This window comes from Anguilla rostrata, chromosome 9 (genome assembly GCF_018555375.3).
Source record: "Anguilla rostrata isolate EN2019 chromosome 9, ASM1855537v3, whole genome shotgun sequence".
NCBI classification, from domain to species: Eukaryota; Metazoa; Chordata; class Actinopteri; order Anguilliformes; family Anguillidae; genus Anguilla; species Anguilla rostrata.
In genome coordinates, this window is record NC_057941.1 from 28,009,211 (window position 1) to 28,032,936 (window position 23,726).

Consider the following 23,726-nt stretch of genomic DNA (forward strand, 5'->3'; position numbering starts at 1 on the left):
TGGCGAGGCCACGTACAGAACGGAGTGGGGTGGTAGCCCAGAAACCAAGAGGCAAAGGAAAACTGGGCAGACCAAAAACTACCTGGCCCAGGAGTGTGACTGAAGATCTGGCTGTGACATACCTCATCTTGGGGAGAGGAAAGGCAAGTTGGCAAAGACAGGAAATGCTCACTGCAGCCTTGTCATAGGGCTTTAAGGGGATTAACGGAATTTACAGTAGGACTGACCCTCTTGTTGTCGGCAGGGCTGTGGTAGAACTGGGCGATGAGCTCCTTGTTCCCCGCTTTCTCTCCGGAGAGCTGGAACTTGCTGGCGATGGATTCAAAGGAGGCCCCGTAGTTGTAGGACACATAGACCTGCCAATAGGAAAGTAAACCTCAGGTAAACACAGCAGGTCGTGAGCAAAGGACAGGAGCCATCAGCTGGGGACACATACAGCCAGCTAACTTTGAAATGTACTCAAAGGCTGCCGAATGCTGAATCAGCACCAACCGACACCGCTTGGGCTAACAGGCAGGTGCACATTTTTGCAGCTCTTGCTCACCCCAGTTTTACATGAGGGCCATATCTAACAGGGACATGCAAGCTGCGCTCAATTAAACCGATGCTGAAGACACAGCTGTCCTTGTAATGGAGCCAAGAAACGCAGCCATGAGATAATTCCATTCTTATTAGTAAACTTCTGTAACCGTAGTGCGTTATAAATCCACTAATCGGCAGAGAAAAATAGCTCAATTTTCTCAATGGGGAACGAGCCACTTTTCTTAACTGAACTCCCAAGGGCTTAACATTCATCGTTTAGTTTCACATTTGGAGAGAACACCCGCAATGCAAAGAAATTCAAAACCTTCCATTTTAGATTTACTCATGTCCTCAGGCTGAGCAGAGTAGAGCTTAATTTTAAATATTGGCTCAGACAGGAGAGAGGACAGAGCTGAGAATGTGGTATTTTCCAGGTCTCTCACCCTTTTTCATGGGCCAAGCACTGGAATACACACTTTAAGTTTGATCACTTGATGGGTGCAATTTTAAAGTTACAAAAGGCACCGACAAAACTGGTCTTTAGTTTAAATTTGGTCTTTATGTCAAACAGAAACATTACTAGTGTCAATGGGGGGCACTGTTTGATTGGACAGTAATCTTCCCAAACAAAATCTCTCTTTATACATGTATTTATAAAACCTACTTTTATGGTCTAATGTGCTTACAATCATCGTCATTACAAACAAGGGGAATTTACATGGACGTTTTGCTTAGACGCACAGGGGAAATGAGCCCATAAACAACAAGTGCATTGTCTGCATTGTAAACAGAGCCTCTGTAAAAAAGTAGCATGACTAGTTCACAGTATCACCTGTAAGCAAATTTCCTTTCACAGCTACTGAAAGATAAACAAAAATGCTGTTGGGCAAAATTCCAACAACCCATCTGACTCAGCTAGACTGGCAACAGGTAACATTAAGCATACAACTCTAGGTTTCAAGTGAATAGAACTGAATGCGTCAAAAATAACAGATCTCATCAACTCGCTTGCAGTGTGGTTTGCACCAAGTGGCCAGCCAATTAACATGGCCATAGACAGTGGGACAGAACATGTCAGCAAGCACTGGCTTCCAAGGATTATTTAAAAATAATCAACTAACCCCCATTCAGTTGTTGTCATTGACAGAACAATAAAAAAAGCAGCTAAGTGGTGCTGTGCAGAGTAATGGCCGGCACACACAAACATATGGATAGCTTAATCCATCTTCTAATCTGGGGAAGTTGCATGCGACTGAACACGAAGGCCAGGCCAGGCGGGCAGGCCAGATTTGCTAGCAGTGCGTGGATCCTCTGGGGCTCAGTTTACCAGCACAGTGCAGCTTCCAATACAACAACACAACAGCATAGCTCACAATGAAACAGCGCAGCTCACAACACAACAGCATAGCTCAACACAACAACACAGCCCACAATGCAACAGCGCAGCTCACAATGCAACAACACAGCTCACAATGCAACAACACAGCCCGCAATGCAACAGTGCAACTCACAATGAAACAGCGCAGCCCACAATGCAACAGCGCAGAGTGGCGCAACACAGAACAAAATACAGAACAAAAATGAACAGAACAGCATAGCAAGGCACAGAACAGAACAGCCAGGCACAATACAGAAGAGAACAGCTGCTCTGCAGCTGAAGCACCCTGACACCCGCCAGAGAATTCTGGGAAATTTCTGGCTCTTTCGAAAGTCCCTGGGGCTCTGACGGGAACACGAGCTTCTCTTTCACAGAAACCATAAAGGCCCGCCCCACTGCAGGAATACTTCATACCGCTCAATTGGACACCATGTGTCCTCCATAAGTCATATGGAATTCACATTCACATAGCCAATCAGATGTGCGTGTTTTCAATAGGTTGCCAATCAGAGGTCAACTTCAAGTGAAAATACACTGAGAACAGAGTCTAATATGTCGTTTAGAAACGACATACTAGACATCAAAAGGAAATGTTAGAACTTCCCTTTTCATACATTTGAAGAAGTATCTTTATGCTGTTGCTTAATTAACTCTTTAAATGCAATGAAAAGTGACTGCCTCATATCTGCAGCCACATATAGGTCATACATCTGTTGTTAACTACTGGCATCACTGTGATTGCCGTACTAAGGAATCATGTTGTTACTTTATCACTCTAATTTGTTCTCCACAGAAGCAGTCTCAGGACAGTCATTACATTGAGAATAAGCTCAATGTACCACTTAGCACGACCACAAAATAACAGGGAGCTGGGGAGGGAAAAGGACCATAAAGATCCGTAAACAATAATCACGCGCCTAACCCAATCTAATCTCCATCTGGTGAGGCTGCACAGTAAAAGGCTGTATAACACGTTATTTTTCAGTGAGCAGGTGGAGTGGGGCGCGTCGAAGCCTGTATACGGTATAACTCTGCCCAGGTCCAGTCTCTGTCGGGGGACTTACGGAGCTGCTCCTGGATCCCAGAGCTCCACTCCGGTCCCGGGCCAGCGCCACAATAACGTTGCTCTTCTCCCCGGCCCAGTGCACCACCATCTGATTGTGGGAGTCCTGCAGCTCCGCCTGCAAAAAGAAAAAAAAAAGGCCAGATTTTACTTAAGATTCCTCCATGCATTACATTAAACTGAATTACATTTTCATGTACGCACTAACTTGGAAATACATGCTTTATATACACGGAATTTATGCGGTTGGATATTTTCTGAAGCGACTCCGGTTAAGTACCGTGATCAAGGATTAGAACAGCAGCACCCTCACCACAGAACCAGCAACCAACCTGAGTCACAAACCCGGTCCCCTAACAACTATGCTACACTGCTGCTAAATGAAAGGGAAGTGAGATAGACAGAAAAATGGACATTCAAATCGATTATCGTGTTGACCCTGTCATGGGTTTGCACTTTTTACATTATTTTTTGTTTTTTACAGCACTCACATGTTTGCAAAGGCCATCTGCCTAAGGTTACAGACCTTTCATCTCCTACACATCACAGTGAACATCACTGTTCTGATTCCGATTCGGTTAAAAACAGACAATCAGACATTACCTCAAGCAGAGGCAGACGGCTTGGGTACATGCCATAAGATCAAGAGTTTCTGCATTTTTTGAGAGGTTATAGCAGAAGAGAATTCTGGGCAGTAAAGCCAGTACTAGTGCCCTCCAGAGACATTTACGGCTCAAAGAAATGTCTATTTCCTGATCCAGCTCCTCAACTCACGATCAACCGTTAATTCCTGAAACTGTTCTCCTTCGGGCAGAGACGGCACAACTTGTTTCAAGTTGTAAACAGCCCCAGGTGTGTGTGATATGAGGGAAGCCTGTGGCATTACACAACTGAAACCTGCCCAACAACCACACAGAAACATGCACCTGTACAAATCAGCACGCTAAATTACAGCATTGAAACACACTGACAAATACCTGGAACATAACGACGAGAAGAGGCCGACATTTCTTACATTACTTGGTAAAAAGATTTAAATGCTTCAGGAATGAATGGCATCAGTGTCAACAAGACTTAATATGGGAATAGCAATTACCGCAATCAGGTCATTCGCAATGAATAGCCTAACTGCGTAAGATAATCAGTTGATATCAAATTAGTAGTTCACTTAAGTTAGCAAGCTGGCTGATGTTACTTTGCTAGCTAGCTAGCTAGTGATACATGCAGGATGAATGACAGGCAATGACCCTCTACAAGACATATAGCTATAAAATATATTATCAATTAAAGCTGCAAGCGGCGTTGGGAGGGGTCCAAGCATTGGCACTATCGCGCCCCCAATAAAGCGATTTTTAACCCTCCTATTATGTTAAAATTAACAAACAACTTTTATGTTTGGGGTCAATTGGACCCCAGCAATATAAACCTGCAGAAAAATTGTAACTGAAAGTGTTACAGAAGTTTCTCTCTCAGCTACTTTAGGCCTTTCTACTGACCATCTTAATAGCCCAGTAAATAAAACATGACTCCCCCATCCTCCCCTTATACATCAAGTATTGACTTTATATGACTATTGCGAAATATGCAAATGACTGTACAATCTCATGCATTGACCTAAAATGGAAAACAAAGTATGTTTTGGTGTTTGCAGGGCTTTATGTTGGTATTAAGTGCTCATTAAAAAAGAAAAATAACATTTGGAAAGAAACACACCTTTTATTATCAAGCGTAGTAACATTTTATGTTCGGTGTCAATTTGACTCCAGGAAAAAATATTAAAAATGTCAAACATTTCAAATGTTTAGGTTCAGAAAACACTTCGGAACATCAATAAGTAAAATATAACAGTTATTCAATAATGAAGAAACACCAATAAAAAGTAAATTAGTCACCAGAATTGAGTTTTGATAAAAAATGAACATAACAGCTCAACTAGGTAGCCGTGGGTATCAATTCTTCACTTGAATGAGATAGGTGCAAGTTTGTCACGCTCCTGTCGACCCTGCCTTATTCCCTGTCGTCAAAGCGTATAATGTGGGAGAAAACATGAAATGTCTCCAGAGACACTGTAGCTGGAAAAATTGCCCTACCAGTGTCAGCATTCCAAAGGCTTGCTGTTGCTTCACCTTTTGACTTGTACACTCCTGCCAAAATAAGCAACCCAATGTAGCATTGCTAGTGGGTCAAATCCAGCTCTTTCCAATTGTCACCATGCACACGCCTGCCCTCGAAGTTTGTCATCTCAAGAATATCCTTTTGCATTGATGGTGTTATGAAGAGTTCAAATGCAGACTTTATGTCTTGTACATGACTGCTAGTCTACCCTGTGGGACTGGGGATCCAGACCATGGTAGTTCTCCATTTTTGGAACTAAACATGTCAGTTCTTGGTGGTTGAGAGATGACAGGAGGGTTTGTTGGTGGTTGAGAGGCAACAGGAAGGTTTCTTGGTGGTTGAGAGATGACAGGAGGGTTTCTTGGGGGTTGAGAGGTAACAGGAGGGTTTCTTGGTGGTTGAGAGATGACAGGAGGGTCTTTTGGTGGTTGAGACATGACAGGACGGTTTAGTGGTGGTTGAGAAACAAAAGGAGGGGCAGAATGTGGTATCTCAAAGGCTTCATTCTCATCAACAGAGGAGGATGCCACACAGTCAGGGTCCTCCTCAACAATATCCTCAGTCTCAGACATATCCTCATCTAAATCACTTTCACCCTCCAAGATCTGTGACAGAACCTCAGAACCTTTCTGTGGCAGAACACGACAGGGCTCAACGGTAGCTCCCAGAGCCGCTGCAAACCTCGCATTCTCACCTCCGCTTGCCTGCACTGCCCCGCCAGGACCATGCCTCCAAACCCGATCTATAATTCATCACTGCAGAAGGCACCTCCCACTGCGGGCTTTTAGGTTCTCTCAAAATGTATCCTGATTTTCGGGAAATTATTCAGCCTGGTTAATCAGGGAAAGCTGGTTTTTCAGACACGAAAAGCCTCTAGGTGACACTAGTATGTGGCTTTATCGCTGAACATTTTCACCTTCTCTCCGCTGGCAGAGTGCAGAAGCTCTTGATGTGTGTTTATGGCAGACCCACGTGCTCCAGTTCTGGCTGAGATTTGTGGAGAGGATGTCTCTCTCTCTGCCAGTGAAGCCAGGAGAGGGTGTTATACCAAATTATAATTATCATTTTATAGCCACTTATTGACAAATGCACATTGCATGAACACAGGGAAGCTGTGTTCCTTTCTGCCGATTGGCTGTGTTAACAAGAGCCAACAGATATTAGTAGTAATGTTTCTCCCCAGAAGCATTTCTACTAGATGTTCACTGCCGCAGCAGGTATGATTAAAGGAGAACAAGTTGAGAGGAAGCTGTTATGCCCCATGGCAGCGGCAACTGTCATTATGCTTAAAACTCTCAGTTATCACTATGGTGCATCGCCCAGGCCTAGTGCGAAGCACGTAAAGCACTGCTGCCTAGATTTGACCTGTCGATGGACAACAGGAACTGAGCTACTAATCACAGGTCGAGAGAGCGAGAGAAAAATCACGCTTCATATCCATCACAGGATTCCCAATACCCCCAAACTTTTTTTTTTACAGAGAAGAAATAAAAGGGCTGTTTATCTCCTGTGCCTGTGCTTCCTTTGACCTCGCAGAAAACAAATACATCTCCCAGACGACACAAGTGAGCTGAGCACAGCTGCAGTGACAGCGGGCTTGCGGTACTGTGGCCTTGCACCTGCAATCGCAGCCTGTCAGAATGAATAGCACTTCCAAACTGCAAGAGCAACAAGCCTTCAAGCAACAGCCCCTCCATCAGCATATGGTGTTCCGACTCTAACTCGCCCAGATGGCAGTTCTGCTGCATGCAGACTTCAGCTTATAACGATAAAGGTCTTATTAAAATATTATAAGGCCTTATATTATTTCAATTTTACCGTCTGTTTTTGATCGGCCCAAACTGCTTTTGCCTGCACTGAAGGATATTTCAGATACGTACAGAAGTTTATGTTGACCCGCTGGCTTTTAATGGCTGCTAGCGGAGCATTCAGGGTTTGCGGTCTAATGCAATAAAATGCACTCCAAAGCAGTCTGCGTAATGATGTCATGCCTCCAGAGGTTGTATGTGTGTATATTGCCAGATCATTCATTCAAGAGTGACTTAATCGCTTAAATGTATGCTTGGCTGCAACCATTTCCTATTTGGGGCCTGCAAGCAGAGACTGCCGCACGCACGGAGACCGAGCTGCAGCTTCCTGTATCAACACTACTGCAGGGGAGGCGTCCTGCGAGCAAAGAGCTCGAACTGCCGGAGCAGTGAAGAGGAAAATAAAGAAGTACCGCAGTACTATAAAAACTGATATTTATGTTTATAATCAGGAATAAAAGCTAGAAAATTCATCTAATCCCAAGCACGCCCTGTGGAAATGCAACTTCACTTTTCAAGATGCTATCGAGCTCCATGAAATGCACATTCTTGCTTAAAACCATGATTCCTAAATGTCCTTTACTAATTACTGTAAAACCAGCTGGTTGTCAGAATCAAAGCATGAAGAAATATCCTTAATTGTATATAAAATGTTTTTGGGCCAATCAAAATCATTCCCTGAGACTGAATTATGGGGGGGAAAAAAAACCCAAGTGAACCGTCCCTTTAATGTAGTCTGAGACAGACTGACACGGTCTCACCTCAGCAGGGCTGCTGAAGACAGCTTTAATCTCGAGCAGCAGGGAGAGCTACGTCTCTGTTATAAAAGCTCCAATCGCACTGCTTCGAGACTGTCTGCTGTAGGTATCAGACAGGAAATGGCACAGCTAAATAGAGGAAGTAATGGAGCCATTAGACCAGTAAGAAAATGCTATATTAAACTGCATCCCGCCCCACACCACAGCAGAGCCCTCTTCCCCCCCGCCTCTGGGCTGCGTGCTGCTACAGGTATTACCACAGGCAAAAACACAGCTCTGTGAACCCAACAAATAAATAAAAGAAACAGTGGGGGTTGAGTCAGTGAGCAATCAGCCTAACAAACCTCTACATGACACAGTAACATAACCAAGTCCACAGAAAAGCAGGATGACAGACAGGCAAGAATTTCTGGGTTGGTAAGAGGTGTTGATAAGTGCTTCTATATATCCACTGAAACTACTGTACGTGATAACACGCCTAAATAAATGTTCAGAAAAAGAATCAAATCACAGTAAATGTTGAGGAAGGGAGCCAGAACTTCCAAAATTAAGAATATTTAGGGGGGGGGGGGGGCTGGGAGGTGGCTCTCTCTGTTAACACACCTCGCTGAGATACATGGTCGAGCCCCACGGACTCGGATCAAATTCCGGATCACGCCAGTGCCAACTGTGGCCAGAAGCAATGCAGGAAAATGAAATATTGCAAATGTTGCGAATACATGAAATAAATCCGACATGCCAGGAAGTGAATCGTGGGTTGCAGGTGCCTACAGAACAACTATCGCAACTCTGCAGTGTCTAACGCATGGCAAGACCCGGCCCGGACCACTCGGAAACGGAGCGCGCTGGCTGGCTCTCTGGCTATCATCTCTATCCTTTCATCTCGCAAGTGTACAGGCTTATAGGCAAAGAGTAGAGCCCATATCATCAGTGTTACGAGCAACAATATCACTGCATAAACCCACAACTCAAAATTAAGTGCAATAACAGGTGCGAGCAGGAGAACGAGGACGCTTCGCTTTAAGGAGGAAACTGGTTTGAGGGTGTAGTGTTAAATGTAGCATAAGCACAAAACTGGCTACAAAATTTCCTGCAATCTCTCTCTGCTTCGGAGTTCTCAGTAGGCCTGCCTGGGTAAACAAAAGAAAAATTAAAAATATAAACAAAATACTTCATGAGAATCTTAGAAGTAGTAAAGAAGCACAACCCAGTCATTAACACTCCGAATGTTGAGAGGATGTTTCGTAAGACTGAACTGGCCGTTTGACTTCTAATCCAATTAAGGATTTCAAATAAGACTATAAAGTGTTACATGAGCTGGGATTAAACACCAGGAACACGCGCAGGCTCCCTACCACAGGGGTCCATTTCTGAAACCATAAAACGGATCATTAAAACAGAAGCAAACTGCCAGCATTTTAAATTCTAATGCGATAAAGCCCCAGCGAGAGGAACACCGCGCAGGTCAAACCGCCCATGCTGGCTAAAACTACAGGTGGCAAAGCACGGGACTGGGGAGGAAATGTGGCGTCTTCCCTGTGAGATACCGGACAGCCAGACAGCCAGACACAACAGCCTGGTTCTCTTCCCACGCAGTGAATGAACGTCCTCGCCACAACCAACAGCCAACAGTCAGCGCTTGAGCGAAGAACCGCAAGGTCTCCTACACCCCTGGGACGAGAGCGCTCCTGAGCTGGGCTGGGCTGGGCTGGGCTGGGCTGGGCTGGACCGGGCCGGGCCGGGCCGGGCCAGACAAGGTGATTCAGAGCTTAGCAGAACAAATGAGGATGGCGGCTGTCCTAAAGGAGAACTCCACCCAATAACCATTATTCAACATGCTGGTCCATTATCTAATGTTGCAGAACAATTTCACTTCACTAACGCGTAACATGCAATACTTTATACCGCAACAAAGAAATGTACAGAACCCTACCTCAAACAATGATGCCACTCTAGGTATAATGCCTCCCCCTTTACCTTATTGAAGTGAATGGATTCAGAAAATATAGTAGTGCAATTCAGATAAAACTAGACTCTAGATGTTACATGACTTAATGGACAAATGGGTCAAATGAATGATGATATTGCAGAATATTCCGACGAGGTGACACTCTTTTCAGGGCCAGAAAACATTATTTTAAAAAAAGTTTTAAAAAAAAAAAGTGGAAGGAGCAGAATTGAATCCTATATGTATGGTGAATTGATTTTTAACAAACACTGTGGTGGATGTCTGACAGTGAAGTGTGTGTCTCCTAGTAACGGTTGGATTCTGGAGTAAAGTCCGTTCGTGTAACAGAAGTGAAATGGGGGGGGGGGGATTTGTGGAGTCTCTCAGCTGAGAAGCAGGCGAGAGACAGTGGCTCCTCCCGCACACCGTCTGCTCGTCCTGGCAGCGCCCACTTCCTGGGAACATGCTGGCAAGCAAGGCGAAGCGGAGAGCCCACAGCTAGCGATTTAGCGCAATACGCGCACAAGACGTTACGCCCAACCAGGCGGTTCCAACGGACGCGGCCTACAGTCTAAAAGAAGCACTCCGGGAAAACAGCTGAAAAAGCAGCAGTTATTTGGGCAAAACTAGCTGCTTGCTAGCAAGGCTCAATAACGACAATGAAAAGTAGAGGCGACACTAGAATATGCAGACGAAGCTGGGCTAGTGTCCCCATTAGCATGGCTAACTAACTAAAAAAACAACATATCAGGGCAGTTAGGCTTTGGTGTAGAGAATGCCTGAACCACAGAGCCGCAGTGTCGAGGCTTCTCTTCGTTCACCCCCAACATCCCAGAAGAAATTGTCTGCCACAACTGGAAGACAAAAGGCATTTCTAAATAAGTGAATTTTTTTTTTTCCCTTAAAGTGACTGAATTAAAATGCAACTGGCCCAGTCAGGACTGGAACCTGCAATGTAGACTTGGTTGTGACTGGATCCACTTCATTTTAGCTGGGTTTACTTGATGAGGTCCTCACACCTGGCCAGTCGGGAACTGTGGGATTGGTGTACAGAAGGCCCGAGGGAAAGCCATGAGGATCTCTGTCATGCTGTCGAGCCAGTTTGGGAAGACAGAGCAGCATTGTAATGTGGGGATTTTGTTTGCGTGGGTGTGCCTTTGCTTAGAGTCTAGGCACTTAAAACCGGCTCTGTAATACCTAATAAACCAGAACCCACATCAACCACAGCCATATTAAAGAAGATTAGTTCATTTGAAAGCAAACAGACCCCATTCATCTTGGTGAAGCCATCAACCAATTAATCTTTCCACGTCTTCTCATAACCTCGCTGAGCATGGCTTTATCTGATATCTCAGCAGAGAGATTGTATTCTCTCCATTACTCTCTCTGCCTGTGCCCCCACCCCCTTTCTCTCTTCTTCTCTCTTCCTCACTCTGCCCCCTCAACCATTTCTCTTCCCTCTCCCCCTCTTTCTTTCCGTCTTTCTCTCCCTCTCCCTCCCTACCTCCCTGCCCCCACCTCCCTCTCTCTCAGCATGAGCTTGGCTCTTAATCCTTTCTCTCCCACCATGTTTCCTCTCTGTCTGTGGGAGGGAAATTAGTGAAACAAATGCCTCCACTCCCCCATGCGTCTGCACAGAGCACGGAATGGAGCCAGGGCATAACCTGCCATAGCACTCTCATGTATTATTAATCAGCCGGAGAAAGGGATAAGCCAATAGGACGGCTCGATGTGCGCATGTCACACGCGAAACGGGTTACATCATCCCCGCGGCGCTGCTATGTAGCGATGAGGTACAGATTCCACAGCCATGTTTAGTCCAATTGCCAAGCAGTTCCAAACACTCATTTCAGTTCATTAGGGCTTGGTGCTTTCTGCCTGTTGATACTCAATTTCCCCTCCCTGGAGTAACTGCTATAATGGAAGGCATTTCCACAATGATGTATAGTGAAATAGTGCTGGGAGAGCGGTTTTCCGTGATGAGGTTTTGCAAGGGCATGGCTGCCATTATTCCCTTGTATCTGGGGGACTGTGAGAACGGGCAGTGCTCTCACACGCTCTCCCTGGCCACCGTGAGGAGGCAGGACAGCCAATGGCGTGACAGCCTGCTGATTTACAACACGCCCAGAACAGGACATCTAAGGGGCGATAGGCACACATGCCATGACGCTCTGGAGCGTGTGTGTGTATGTGTGTGTTTGTGTGCGCGTGTGCATGGGTTGCGCATGTGTGCACACGTCTGTGGGTGTGCAAGAACATTTGCTTCAAGTTTTTGATTTACCCCCATTAAAATCCGTTGAGTTGTTCAGCCAAAAAATAACTAAAATGATCTGGCCAAAGGAAGGAAAAAACCAGCATGTATGACTCTGATCAGGTTATTTAACACTTAATTTAACACTTTTTCAGTAATCACACTGCTAACCCAAAGAAATATTGCAGCTCATTCACTTTCAATGTCGAACCACTGTTCTCATGACAACTTGTTTCAGTTCAGAAACAATAAAAGGGATAATTAATCATCTCAGATGTCACAGTAACTTTGTCACGTCGTACTACTGGTACTTTCCCCGTGAGTTCTCCGTAACGCTGTTGACAACCTGCCTTGCTGCCTAGCATTGTTCCCATTGTTACAAAACAAACAGTTGCTCCAAATGGCTGTTGCAAAATAAATCATCCAAATAAGTGCATCTGTGTGACCTCAAAATTAAACTACATTTCCCATCATAGACGAAGTTCATCCTTTCCGACCGCACTGATGCACATGACAGAGGGTGGAGGGCGAATCACAGCAGCTTAGGCCCACTTGTTTAAAGTGAAGCATGCTGCCGTTGATCTTCGCCGTTCAATGTGTCTCAGGATATCACAGCCGTGCATTTTTAAAGACGGCCCGCGCAGTCGGTCGGCCTGCTAATGAGAACCGTAGGAAAGTGGCGCCTGTAGCGGCCTGGCGCGGCCTGGCACGGCCTGGCACACGGCAGCGCCACTCCGTGGCTGCGCCGCGGGCGGGGGGGCGGGGGGGGAGCGGGTCCCCTGACCGCAGCGCCCGCCGCTCTGACAGGCCTGCGGTTTGCAGAAGCGTACCGGGAAGCGGCAAACGTCTGACCGCGGTTTTATTAACCGACGCGGGCGACCACCTGTCCTCAGCCCACGCCGGCGAATGCAGGAGACTCGGCGCAGAGCGGTCCGCAGGGGCCGGGCCAGAGGCACGCTTTCGCCTCAGGTTTGTGTTTTGGTTCATGAGACCAGTGCTTAGCAGGTCAGCAGGCATTAACACTATAATGCCTGATCATTAAATTGTTTAGATGGCATACAAACTGAACCCTAAACCTGGAACAGCACCAGCCTACACAGAGCAGCTCAGGCTCTTTCTGATAAACTCTGATTTAACAATTACACTGGAAAAATCTCTAAGCATGTATGATATAATGAGGAAACCAGCAAAAGTATCCAGCATAACACAATAAAAAAAGTTCCAAAACTTATTTCAATTGTGGTCCTTCTCCTGGCGTGCATTCTGAAATGGCAGGAATGCTGGAGACCACAGTATGCTGTAGAAGCATGAAGCAGAAGTACAAAAATACATAAAAGGAGACATATGACTTAAAAAAAGAGAGAGAGAAAACCTTTCCTTCCTCTTTCGCTGGAATAGTCACGTAATCTCTGGCCAAGTAAATGGTAACAGGCTGTACAGTCCTCGGATTTAAAAGCTGGTCCCTGTACAAAAACTGTGAATGTGAAAAGAAGACAACGGCCATTCTTATTTTGTGATGCGTTGTTTTGAAGCGCTCACGCGCAAGCACGCACACAACACACAACGGGAGTGAAAGAAATCCTGCGCAAATCTGCCAGCTTAGTAACAATGATATGCCTTTGACCATTTGATTGCTACCAAAAATAAAATTGGGGTTAGCAACACTAAAGACTAGTTATCAATAGACTGCTCTCGTCTTGAGCCATCCACATCCAGCATGACTATAATTTGGAGGAGGGAACAAACATGAGGGGAAGTAGTAGCAGTTGCTAGCTTGTTCAGTAAGCCATTAGCGACCTGGTAGATAGCAAGCAACAGCCCAGCAGATTTAAATAAAGAAATGATCCACACTTCCTTATTTATATATGATGATGTTAAATCTTTCTTTTGTTCGTGAATTGAAAGCTCAACAACTGCAATGCCAAAGTACATAACGGCAATGGCAAAATGCATCATTACTTGAAACTTGATATGAATGTCATAATCATTATACCTGCACTTCCGTGAAGCAGCACGTTTTAAACACTTGTTTCTGCTTTCAAAATGCAGAATCTTGGATTAAAGTAACAGTGTGAGAAATAACCTGATCATCCCTATTATTTTTGCTAAAACAAATTGATTTATAAACAAGGGTTTTCCACGTTTTATTTGAAACACAAATTTGCCAGTAGTTTTTCAGTTTCTCAAAATAAATTCAGAAGCCCTTAGCTTGAATAACTAAGATCAACGTACTTCTTAATAAGCACAAACTGCTGGGGAATGTGATAACAATGGTGAGGTTGTACACATACTAAACGCTGATGAATTATGTTTACGCGCAGCGGTACGTTTGCATTACTCATCGATGCCGTGAAACCACGGCTACTACGGTATTTTACAGGAATGCTACACTTTCAGATTCATACGGCGGCCTCCCTAGTCTGCGCTCAGTGCGTAACCCAGTCAGAACTGTCACGATTACCATGTGGTTTCATGAAAACTAAAGGCACGTGTAATTATGGGCTCACAGCGCATATTTGCGACGGCTGATGTCAAGACTGCGGTGAGCTGCAGCAGCCGGGGAAACGCAAGAGGTGGTGCCTGCAGCCCGTTAAACTCTTCTTGTAAAGTTTGCGCCTGGGTAGGGGAGGACAACGAACCGCCTATTGGCTACCGTTCCAGTGCAGCTGCTCAGTTTCGCATTTATCACGCAGTTTATTACACTGGGTGCTATACGCGGGTTTTTAAAGTCCTGTTATTGTATTTAAACACAGTCCAGCATTATACGAGCGAGTAAAGTGCCTAAACAAACTGGGCTGAGAAAATGGGCCCGACTGATTCTCAGCTTTATATTCAGCCCATGAAAATCAACTCCATTTTGCATGAAATATCTAGACTTCCATCTCCAGTAATACTTGGGATGATACAATGCAGCTCAAACCTCACACCGGAATATGGATTTGAATGTACTCAAATAAGGACATGAAATCATTCATTAAAAACCTCATCATATGCTCAAAAAACAGCCTCGGCGCCAAAGCTCCATTCATCGACTCTACTGCTGCAGGAAACAGATTTTTTACAGGGGAAAAAACAGTAAAGGATCTAATAATCACTGCAGGGGAGCATCAGAAAGGCCTTGCTATAATGCAATGTCAATGGTAAAACTGGTACACATAGCAGGCAGAATACAGGCCACACAAGGCATGTGGGCAAATTAAATCAAGAACACAGGCTCATGACTGCAGGCAGTTACAACTTATGAAAAACAAAATTAAATCACTCTGTGGCAATTAGACGAAAAAAGGTCACAAAAAGCATCCAAACTATGCTGAGCCGCACAGCACATGGCGGTTTATGAAGTCGGTCTAGTCAGTTATTAGACACACCGCCGTCACCATTTAAACAGTGCTTTGTATGCCTGCCATATGGGCCTATGGGATGGGAGGCAGGTGCGGCTGAAACCAATTCCATCGGCCACCAGGTAACATATCTCTCTCTCAGGGGTTCACAGCAGAGCCTGGCTGCCCGTCCGTATCCCCGCCCTGAGCGCTACGCGAAGGCACGGCCAATAATGGCGAGGCCAAAAGACGCACAGCACAGATCAGCGCAGATCAGCGCAGATCAGCACAGAGCGCCAGCTTTGAGCGGGGACGCGGCCCGCGGCAAAACCGCAGGACGAGCACGGCCTAAAGAACTCCCGGAGGAGAGACGGCGAGGGAGGCGAAGGAACGAAAAACGGTGATGTCAGACGGGCTTCGATGCTCAGATCGGACTTGCTTTTCAAATCCAGTCCTTCCAGGCGTCTGTCCATACAATGGCCAGCAATTGGGCAAGCCGCATGTCCCTTAAACACAGCAATGAAATGGTGGCTTAAGTCAACACTGTGTCATGTGGGGAGTGTTTATTTTTTTAAAAAGTACTTGAGGGCAAAAAGTCAGATTTGACAAGCAAGATGCAAGTTATGAGGCCAGGTATCAGATTTGATTTTGGATTTGAACAACGTACGAATGTGGTCCAAATCAGAATCAGGGCAAAATGGCAGAAAAAATTACATGTATTTGTTGTCAATTCAGAGACGTGGGGCTTGTATCACGAAGCAGGCTTACAGAGTAAGCAGGGTAAATACACTGAGTAAAAGCCGGGACAGCTCTTTTTACTTCAGCCGATGTTCCAGATTTGGGAGGGTTCCGGGTTTTACGCAGTGCAGTTATCCAGCTAACTCGGTAATCCTGCTTCATGAAACAGGTCCCTGGTTGTGAGGATGTTTCAGGACAGCGGGGTCACCTTCAGCTGGGGAAACAGACAGGGGTGAGCCAGGACTATGATGCCCATTACCACAGGTAAATAACTGATTAAGAACCTCACTGACTGATAAAGAGCTTTTCACATTCCCTGAAGAAACAAGAATTGCATCGAGTGCCTCAAAAGGTGTGGTGGGGAAAGGGGTGCCTTTGTATGTGTGTGTATGTAAATATTTTTTCTGCAAGGTCATAATGTTGTGTGCAGGCACAAGTATTTACGTAACCGGTTCTGTTTGATGACATTCCGTAGCTGTTGACCAAACCCTACTCAAAGCAGGTTCCCAGCACTGGGAAATGGACAAGAGCATCTAAATGCTAAATACCTGTAATGTAATGTCTCAATCAGAACAGAAAGGACTCGTGCACACATGTACACACTCACACACTTGTACTCACAACATACAATATGCAAACAGATTCCCACTGGTGCTTTAGGACCCTGCCACACATTTAGGAAATATGCATACACAATAGCATCCATGCAAAACACTCAGCTACACACACTTCAGTACATTCTACAGGTTCTCAGACTTCAAAAAGCTCAGACTGTACTTAGTGTTTATTTAGTCATGCTCCGATCGATAGGTAGGGATAAAGCCATTCATCGTCCCTGTGACACATGCCATTATTACACTTTTGCTGAGAAACGCAAGTCATTGTGGAATGAGGGTAGTTTAAGGTTAAAAAAAAGCAGCATTTCCCTAACAGTAATTCAACAAGCTTTATTTCAGATAAACTGGTTTGGTGAGATCTGAGCTGCTTCGCTATGAGAGGAGAGAGACAGCCAGTCTAAACTCAATGACACACCGAGTAGGCTGAGCAAAGCTAAGCTGTGTGTCTGTGTGTGCGTGAGCGTGCGTGTGTGTTCAATCCATTCCAGTCTCCCATTCTCTGCATTTGTTAACCAACACAGCATGTCCAGGTGTGTTTATGTTTAAGGCAGAGCAGCTTGCATTCAAACACCGCTGGTTAATTAATGACACATTTTTACAAAAAACACAGACAAGCAAGAAGCAGAAAAAGGGCAGAAATGATATCAGGTATCTTTAAGATATTGACATCTAGGCTACATTTGGGCATTTAGCTTTCACTGCCTTGGTCAGATTGCCCCCAGTGACCATATTATGAATGGGAAAAAATGAAGAGTACACACAGGTCTACATAACATGGAAGGTATTTCTCAAATGAATATGAAGGTCAAGCTTCACCATGAACTTTATACCCAAATTATTGATTGCAAAACATGTCTTTAAGTGTCAGAGGGACAAATGTCTTCAAACTGCTTTCAACCAATTATGTACCTGGTAGAATTATCATTACATTACATTACATTACAGGCATTTAGCAGACGCTCTTATCCAGAGCGACTTACACAACTTTTTTTTTTTTTTTTTACATAGCACTTTACATTGTATCCATTTATACAGCTGGATATATACTGAAGCAATGCAGGTTAAGTACCTTGCTCAAGGGTACAACGGCAGTGTCCTTACCCGGGAATCGAACCTGCAACCTTTCGGTTACAAGCGCAGTTCCTTACCCACTGTGCCACACTCCGTCCGTATCAGGGCCAACTTAAACCACTAACTGTTTTTGTGTCACATCCTGTGATGAAGACTTAACTGAAGTAGCCTACCTGCTGGTAACTGAACTGCTTGCATTAAAAGCAAGCGTGCAAGAAGGACTGAAGGACTTTTTTGGGAAGTATGCTTGCTAGGGCCCTCTTCCAGTAGAGCAAAGCCAGGCCTCTACATTGTGAGTGTAGTTTTGTGTATTTTAACAAATTCCTGTACTGTCTAGGTCTGAAGTGTTTTTAATCCCCACTTCTGTGCAAAGTAACAATCAAGCTTTTCCACAGAAGGCCTTCAAAAGTGGTCTTGTATTACTTTACAAGTTACGCAGCATTACTTACACAGCTTGTGTTTTTAGATACAACACTTCAATCAGCTTGCTGAAGCAATTTTGGTTAAATTTCTTGCTCAGGGGTACAAGTGGTAAAGCCCCACCTGGGAATCAAACATGTGGCCTCTGAATTACAAGCTGAGTTCCCTAACTATTTTGCTATACTGCTGCCCCCCCCCCCCCCCCCCATTGGTCACATGTTACTACTCTAATGAACAAGAACTGTGAGACACAACATTAACAGAGGCTGCTAGGCACACAACGCAAAATGTTAGCATAAAGAATCTGCTTCCTGTTTGCAAAACAGAAAGTATAAAATGCAACATGAACAGAACATTCCAAGGACCAAGAGACAAATCAGCCCAACAATCAATTGCGTTTTCGCAATTCTGTTCTGGGCACCATAATCACACAATCACTGCTATAAGAAAATTTTCACAGACAAACTCAGTTTGGCAGATAAATAACAGGATTTCAACACCCATGGACAATTAATGGTGGTGGTAACCACTGCTTTTATCTGTTTTAGCTGGATATTTACAGAAGCAATTCAGGTTGAGTACCTTTGCTCAAGGGTTCATCAGCAGTGCCCCACCTGGGAACCTAACCTGCAACCTCAAGTCCAGTTCCACATGCCTTATACTGTACAGCCAGATTTTAAAGAAATTCATATTCCAGTATCGTCAAAGGAGCTTTCCATAGCATGCCTGTTGCCACAAGACTTTCTCTCTGGTATGAAATCAAACTTTATTCAATGTACCACATGCCAATTTCAACTCCAAATGGAAAGAAATCTATCCCCAAAATTATCTTCTTTACACAATTCTGGTTTGGAAAAAGGCCTTGGGGAAAAGGCATGTTGGCTTGGCAGCCCTTTAAATCTAGTGCCACAGGTAATACGGGATGACACATGGGTATCTCCAACAGACACAGGTCTAACAGGAAAGAACTGTCATAACATCACTGCAAAAGAGAAACACCAAGACACGTGGTTTGGCACTCAAACATTTTTCCTCTTACAATGGTGCAAAAAAAAATAAAAAATCAATTTCAGCACAATGACAAGAGGCCAATAATGTACTGTCAATAGGTCAACTACCTGAACAAAATGTAAAAACCTAAAAAGCAACCTTGATGTTTCTAGCATTATGAAGGGCTCAGACTACACCTTGCAATTACTCATTTCATTACAGGAAGAAAAACAGGGATTCAATTTACACCCAGCGACCACTTTATTAAGTACACCTGTCTAGTTCTAAGTAGGACCCCCTTTTGCCTCCTTAAGAGCCTGAATTCCTTGCAGCCTGGGTTCAACAAGGTGCTGGAAATATTCCTTGGGGATTCTAGTCCATGCTAACTTGACAGCATCACACAGCTCCTGTAGATTTTTCAGCCACACATTCATGTTGGATACCTCATCCCAAAGGTGATCCACTGCATTGACATCTAGGCACCGTTTAGGCCACTGGAGTAAACTGAAGTCACCATCATGTTTGTGTAACCAGCTTGAGATGATGTGTGCTTCGTGACATGGCAAATCAAAAAGCTGAAAGTATCCATTTCAAAAATGGTTGAATGTGGTCATAAAGAGACATGTGGTCACCAACGAAGCTTAGGCATGTTGTGGTACTCAAATAATGCTCAGCTTCCACTAAGGGGCCTAATGTCTTAACAAGAAAACATTCACTACACCTTTACACCACCACCAGCCTGCACTAATGACAAGGCAGTATGGACCCATGGATTCATGCAGTTTCTTCTGAGATGCTGGAACCACCAGGTCTGGCACCAACAATCATACCATGGTAAAAGTAATTGAGTCCCAAAGAATAAACAAAGTGGGTATATGACGTAGGCAATGGGCAACAAGCAGGTTCTCTGAAGTAAAATGGTAATGTGTTGCCATGCATATGCATTCACGTAATGAAAAATGGATAAACACGCTGCTTCAGAAACTTTCCCAAATCTCACGCAATTGTTGAGGACCTATATCTAGATTTAATATAAATCGAGAAAGGAAACGTAAATCTATCGCGCGTTCAAATGAGGGAGCTGCGTAAGTTGAGTAAACTTTTTTGCGGGGGGGGGGGGGATGAAACATTGAACAGTTGTGTTGTGAAACTACAGTCGACAACATCGTGGGGCGTGGCGAAGGGCAACAGGAGATATCACATTTCAGATAATACCTTGGTCGAGATCAAATTCAACTCGTAAAATAGGGAATCATATTCGAATACAGTTTGTGTGTGGGTTACACGACGTAGGTCCTTAAATTGGTGCATGTCGATATCTTTAAAGCACAGCAGACCTTGAATTTCTTATGTACCTATTTCGGTTTCGAAAATCACCAAAACCACAAGATGACACAGCAGGAACAATTGTTTGGCAAATTAACTCGTCTGTGTGATGAAAATTCATCGTCACATGGGGAATTGCACAACATATCCTTCACCGTTCTTTCCTCGTTGCTGTTCGCTAGCTCGGGCAGAGTATCAAACAAGTAATATATCTAGTTGGTTTTATTCAATTGTCTCAATGTTGCAAATACAGAATTGCGCGAATGAAGCCATCAGGTATAGCATAAGTACTGTGCACATCATTGTTATCTTTTAAAAAGTCGGAAACCAGTTTCGTAAAATATATAATCCATCAAAAGCAGCTAGCAAACACCAAGTCAGCTAACTTCAAATTAAGTACAACCTAGCTCAATCAACTGTGCGATGACCAAGTTACACATCTACATGCTGGAATATGTTGCTAGCTCTCCATTTAGTCAGTGAATTAGACTAGGTCTAGTTAGTTAGTCGTTCAAACAAGCCGTTTTCCTTCTTATCATTTTTTTCACGGAAGCGTAATGATCCATTATTAAAGTTGCCAAGTCTTTTGTGGTGAGTCAAGATGTAGACATATTTCAGTTCAGCTATGCTAACTAACGCTAATAATTTTAGCTAGCTAAAATAAGTAAACTCCGTGACCTGTGCATTTTAGCTGTATCCCGGATAGCTAACGACCATCAACTGTGACAAGCTAATAACAACTTCAGATGGCAACCGTACATAATATTAGTTTAACCACCTGAGCCAACGTACCCAAGTGAAGTTACAAACTAAGTAAATGGCTGTAGTCGAAAGACTAATTGGCTGTTTATTTCTAATTAGAGGCTGCAGTGATCAACGTTTGCCAACAACACACCGCCAGCTCGGTTGCTTGACAGACGCAACACCTGATAGATGCAATATCTGAGTTAACTGCTAACTTAAGACAAGTAATTGCTGTTCGAAGTCATTTAACGTTAGCTGTTTACTAGCTAGCTGGCTAGTGGAATAGCACACTGGTTGCGACTACCTAAGCCAACATTAAGAAACTGCAACCTTCCCATCATATTCAATAACTGGCTACTTCAGCTAACTAAGCTTCCTCATCACGGAAGCGCTGCAAGATATCTGAACTCGAGTTATAACGAATAAAAGTATCGTTTCAAGTTAAAATTAACACCGGGTAACAACAAAACCTTACCTTTCCATACACCTTGAGCGGCGGTAAGTCTGAATCACTACGGCGGTTACGGTGCTGGTACATTTGCGATGCCGCTCTACGCTCTCTCGCTCCTTGGAACGCTTGCTTCGGAGCCTCGGTACCCATTCCTAGATGCTGTTCATCTGCGTTCACCCACGAAAAACCCCTGTTTTGTGGCAGAATAAAACGCTCGTCTTTGTGTAGCCGAAGTGTAGAAAAACAACCGGGAACTACGGCATGTAATAAAAATATCGTAAAAAGTGCACGGAACGGCATCTTGTGCGGCTGCCGCGTCGCCATGTTTGTGTGTTATGTTCTTGAGTGATCTCGTGCGATTAAGAGCGCCTTCGGGCGGCGAGCAGCGGAACGAGAAGTGAGTGGGGTGGAAGAAGCTTGGCTGTCACTAAAGCATTACCAGCACAATGCCTGGTGTAACAGAAAATTTCTCGAAATCTAACGCCATTTGAAATGTTAGGCCTAAAACAGCTTTGAAGACCACAGGAACACACTACTAAACTAAAGCCAGTGAATGGACCAAATGTAGCAACTTAAAGTTCGCTATTATTCAACAAGCTGTCCCAGTTATAACATAACAGACCTTCAAAAGTGAGCATACAAAGCGCGCACTGAATTGACGATAATATGATGGAAAGAAAACGATAGATCTCTGCTATCACTAGAAATAGTGGATGTTATAACACAACCTTCTATTTTCAAGACGAAATACAGATTTTTTGAAAGAATATAACCATACGCAGAGCACACAGTCACTCACGGAACAAATGTGTTTGTCAACTAATTAGAGTGCACTCTCCAGAGCATGAAGCTGTTGCTATAGGCGAGCTGCAGTTTTGACAGAGACAAATTGTTCTTTCGGGGTGTTTTTACTTGTCGCATCGAACATGTTTAGTGGATGGACAATTACCAGCATTCTAACCAAAATGGTCGCACGGAACCCCACATTTACGCTACTGCCCTTACTCTTAAGTAGGCTAATGTATCCCAGATGTTCGATCAAAGTTGTATTTACTTGCTTAGTCTTCCATACTATACTCGTTCATTCATTCTGTAAACTTTGTGTTGACACTAGGCTACATAGGCCTACGTAGGGTCGACCCACTTGTTTTACTTCTAGTAAGTGCATCATTTTTACATTTTACATTTACATTTACTTGGCAGACGCTTTTATCCAAAGCTACGTACAAAAGTGCATTTCATGGCCATGGACAACTACAAAACACAGGTTCAATAAGATACAAGACTTATTTTGTACAGCTATTTCTAGCCAAGAACACAGTTTAGTTCACACACTGAACACTATTCTGACATAACCTCTGCCAAGCCAACTAGGCAGAAGAACAAGCTACAATATTAGGACAAATACAAATTACCAAAAAGTGCTGGAATGGGCGTACATGTAAAGTGTGTCATGAAAAGGGGGGAGGGGGGGGGGGGGCTGAGTTAAAGTGAAATATACAGAGGTGGTAGTTCAGGTATAGTCTGAAGAGATGAGTCTTCAGACCATGGCAGAAGATGGGTAGTGAGGGAGAGGTTCGAAGAGGGCAGGGGGAGTTCGTTCCACCACTGGGGAGCTAGGGTGGAGAAGCTCTGCGATCCCATTACTCGGATGGGAGGTGGTACAAGGCGCCCTGCTGCTGCAGAGCGGAGTGGTCAAGCAGGCGTATAGAATCAAATAATGTCCTGCAAGTAGATAGGAGCCTGTTGGCTGCAGTGTAGGTGAGGGTCAGGACTTTGAACCGGATCCTGGCAGCAACCGGTAGCCAGTGGAGTGATCGCAGCAGTGGAGTGACGTGGGAGAATTTGGGAAAGTTGTAGATGAGTCGGGCAGTGGCATTTTGAATCATCTGTAGTGGCTGTATGGCACAAGCTGGCAGGCTTGCAAGGAGAGAGTTCCAGTAATCAAGGTGGGAGGTCACCGTAGCCTGGACGGGTAGCTGGGTAGAGTGTGTAGTCAGGCATGGTCGAATCCTTCTGATGTTGTACAGAAGGAAATCTGCAGGACCGTGATGTTGCCTAGATGTGCTCCTTGAGGTCCAGCTGGTCATCCAGGACCACCCCCAGGCTCTTTGCAGAGTGAGAGGCAGTCACTGCGGTGCCATCAACCGTGATTGAGAGCTCACGCAGTAGGGAGGTCTTGTATGGGAAGAAGAGCAGCACAGTT

The 23,726-nt window shown here is 44.5% G+C and overlaps 1 protein-coding gene across 1 annotated transcript in view; it reads right to left on the bottom strand.

Annotated features, from left to right (window-relative positions):
• The window catches only part of LOC135262560 (sortilin-related receptor-like), a 75,632-nt gene extending 53,740 nt beyond the window's left edge, over positions 1-21,892 (bottom strand). The window contains exons 1-3 of the mRNA XM_064349573.1: positions 21,545-21,892; positions 2,965-3,081; positions 228-356 (exon numbers count right to left, since the gene is read on the bottom strand). Of these exons, the coding sequence (XP_064205643.1) occupies positions 228-356; positions 2,965-3,081; positions 21,545-21,844 (546 nt within the window). The 5' untranslated portion in view covers positions 21,845-21,892. The remainder of the gene's footprint in view (positions 1-227; positions 357-2,964; positions 3,082-21,544) is intronic.
• Positions 21,893-23,726: the final 1,834 nt, after the last annotated feature.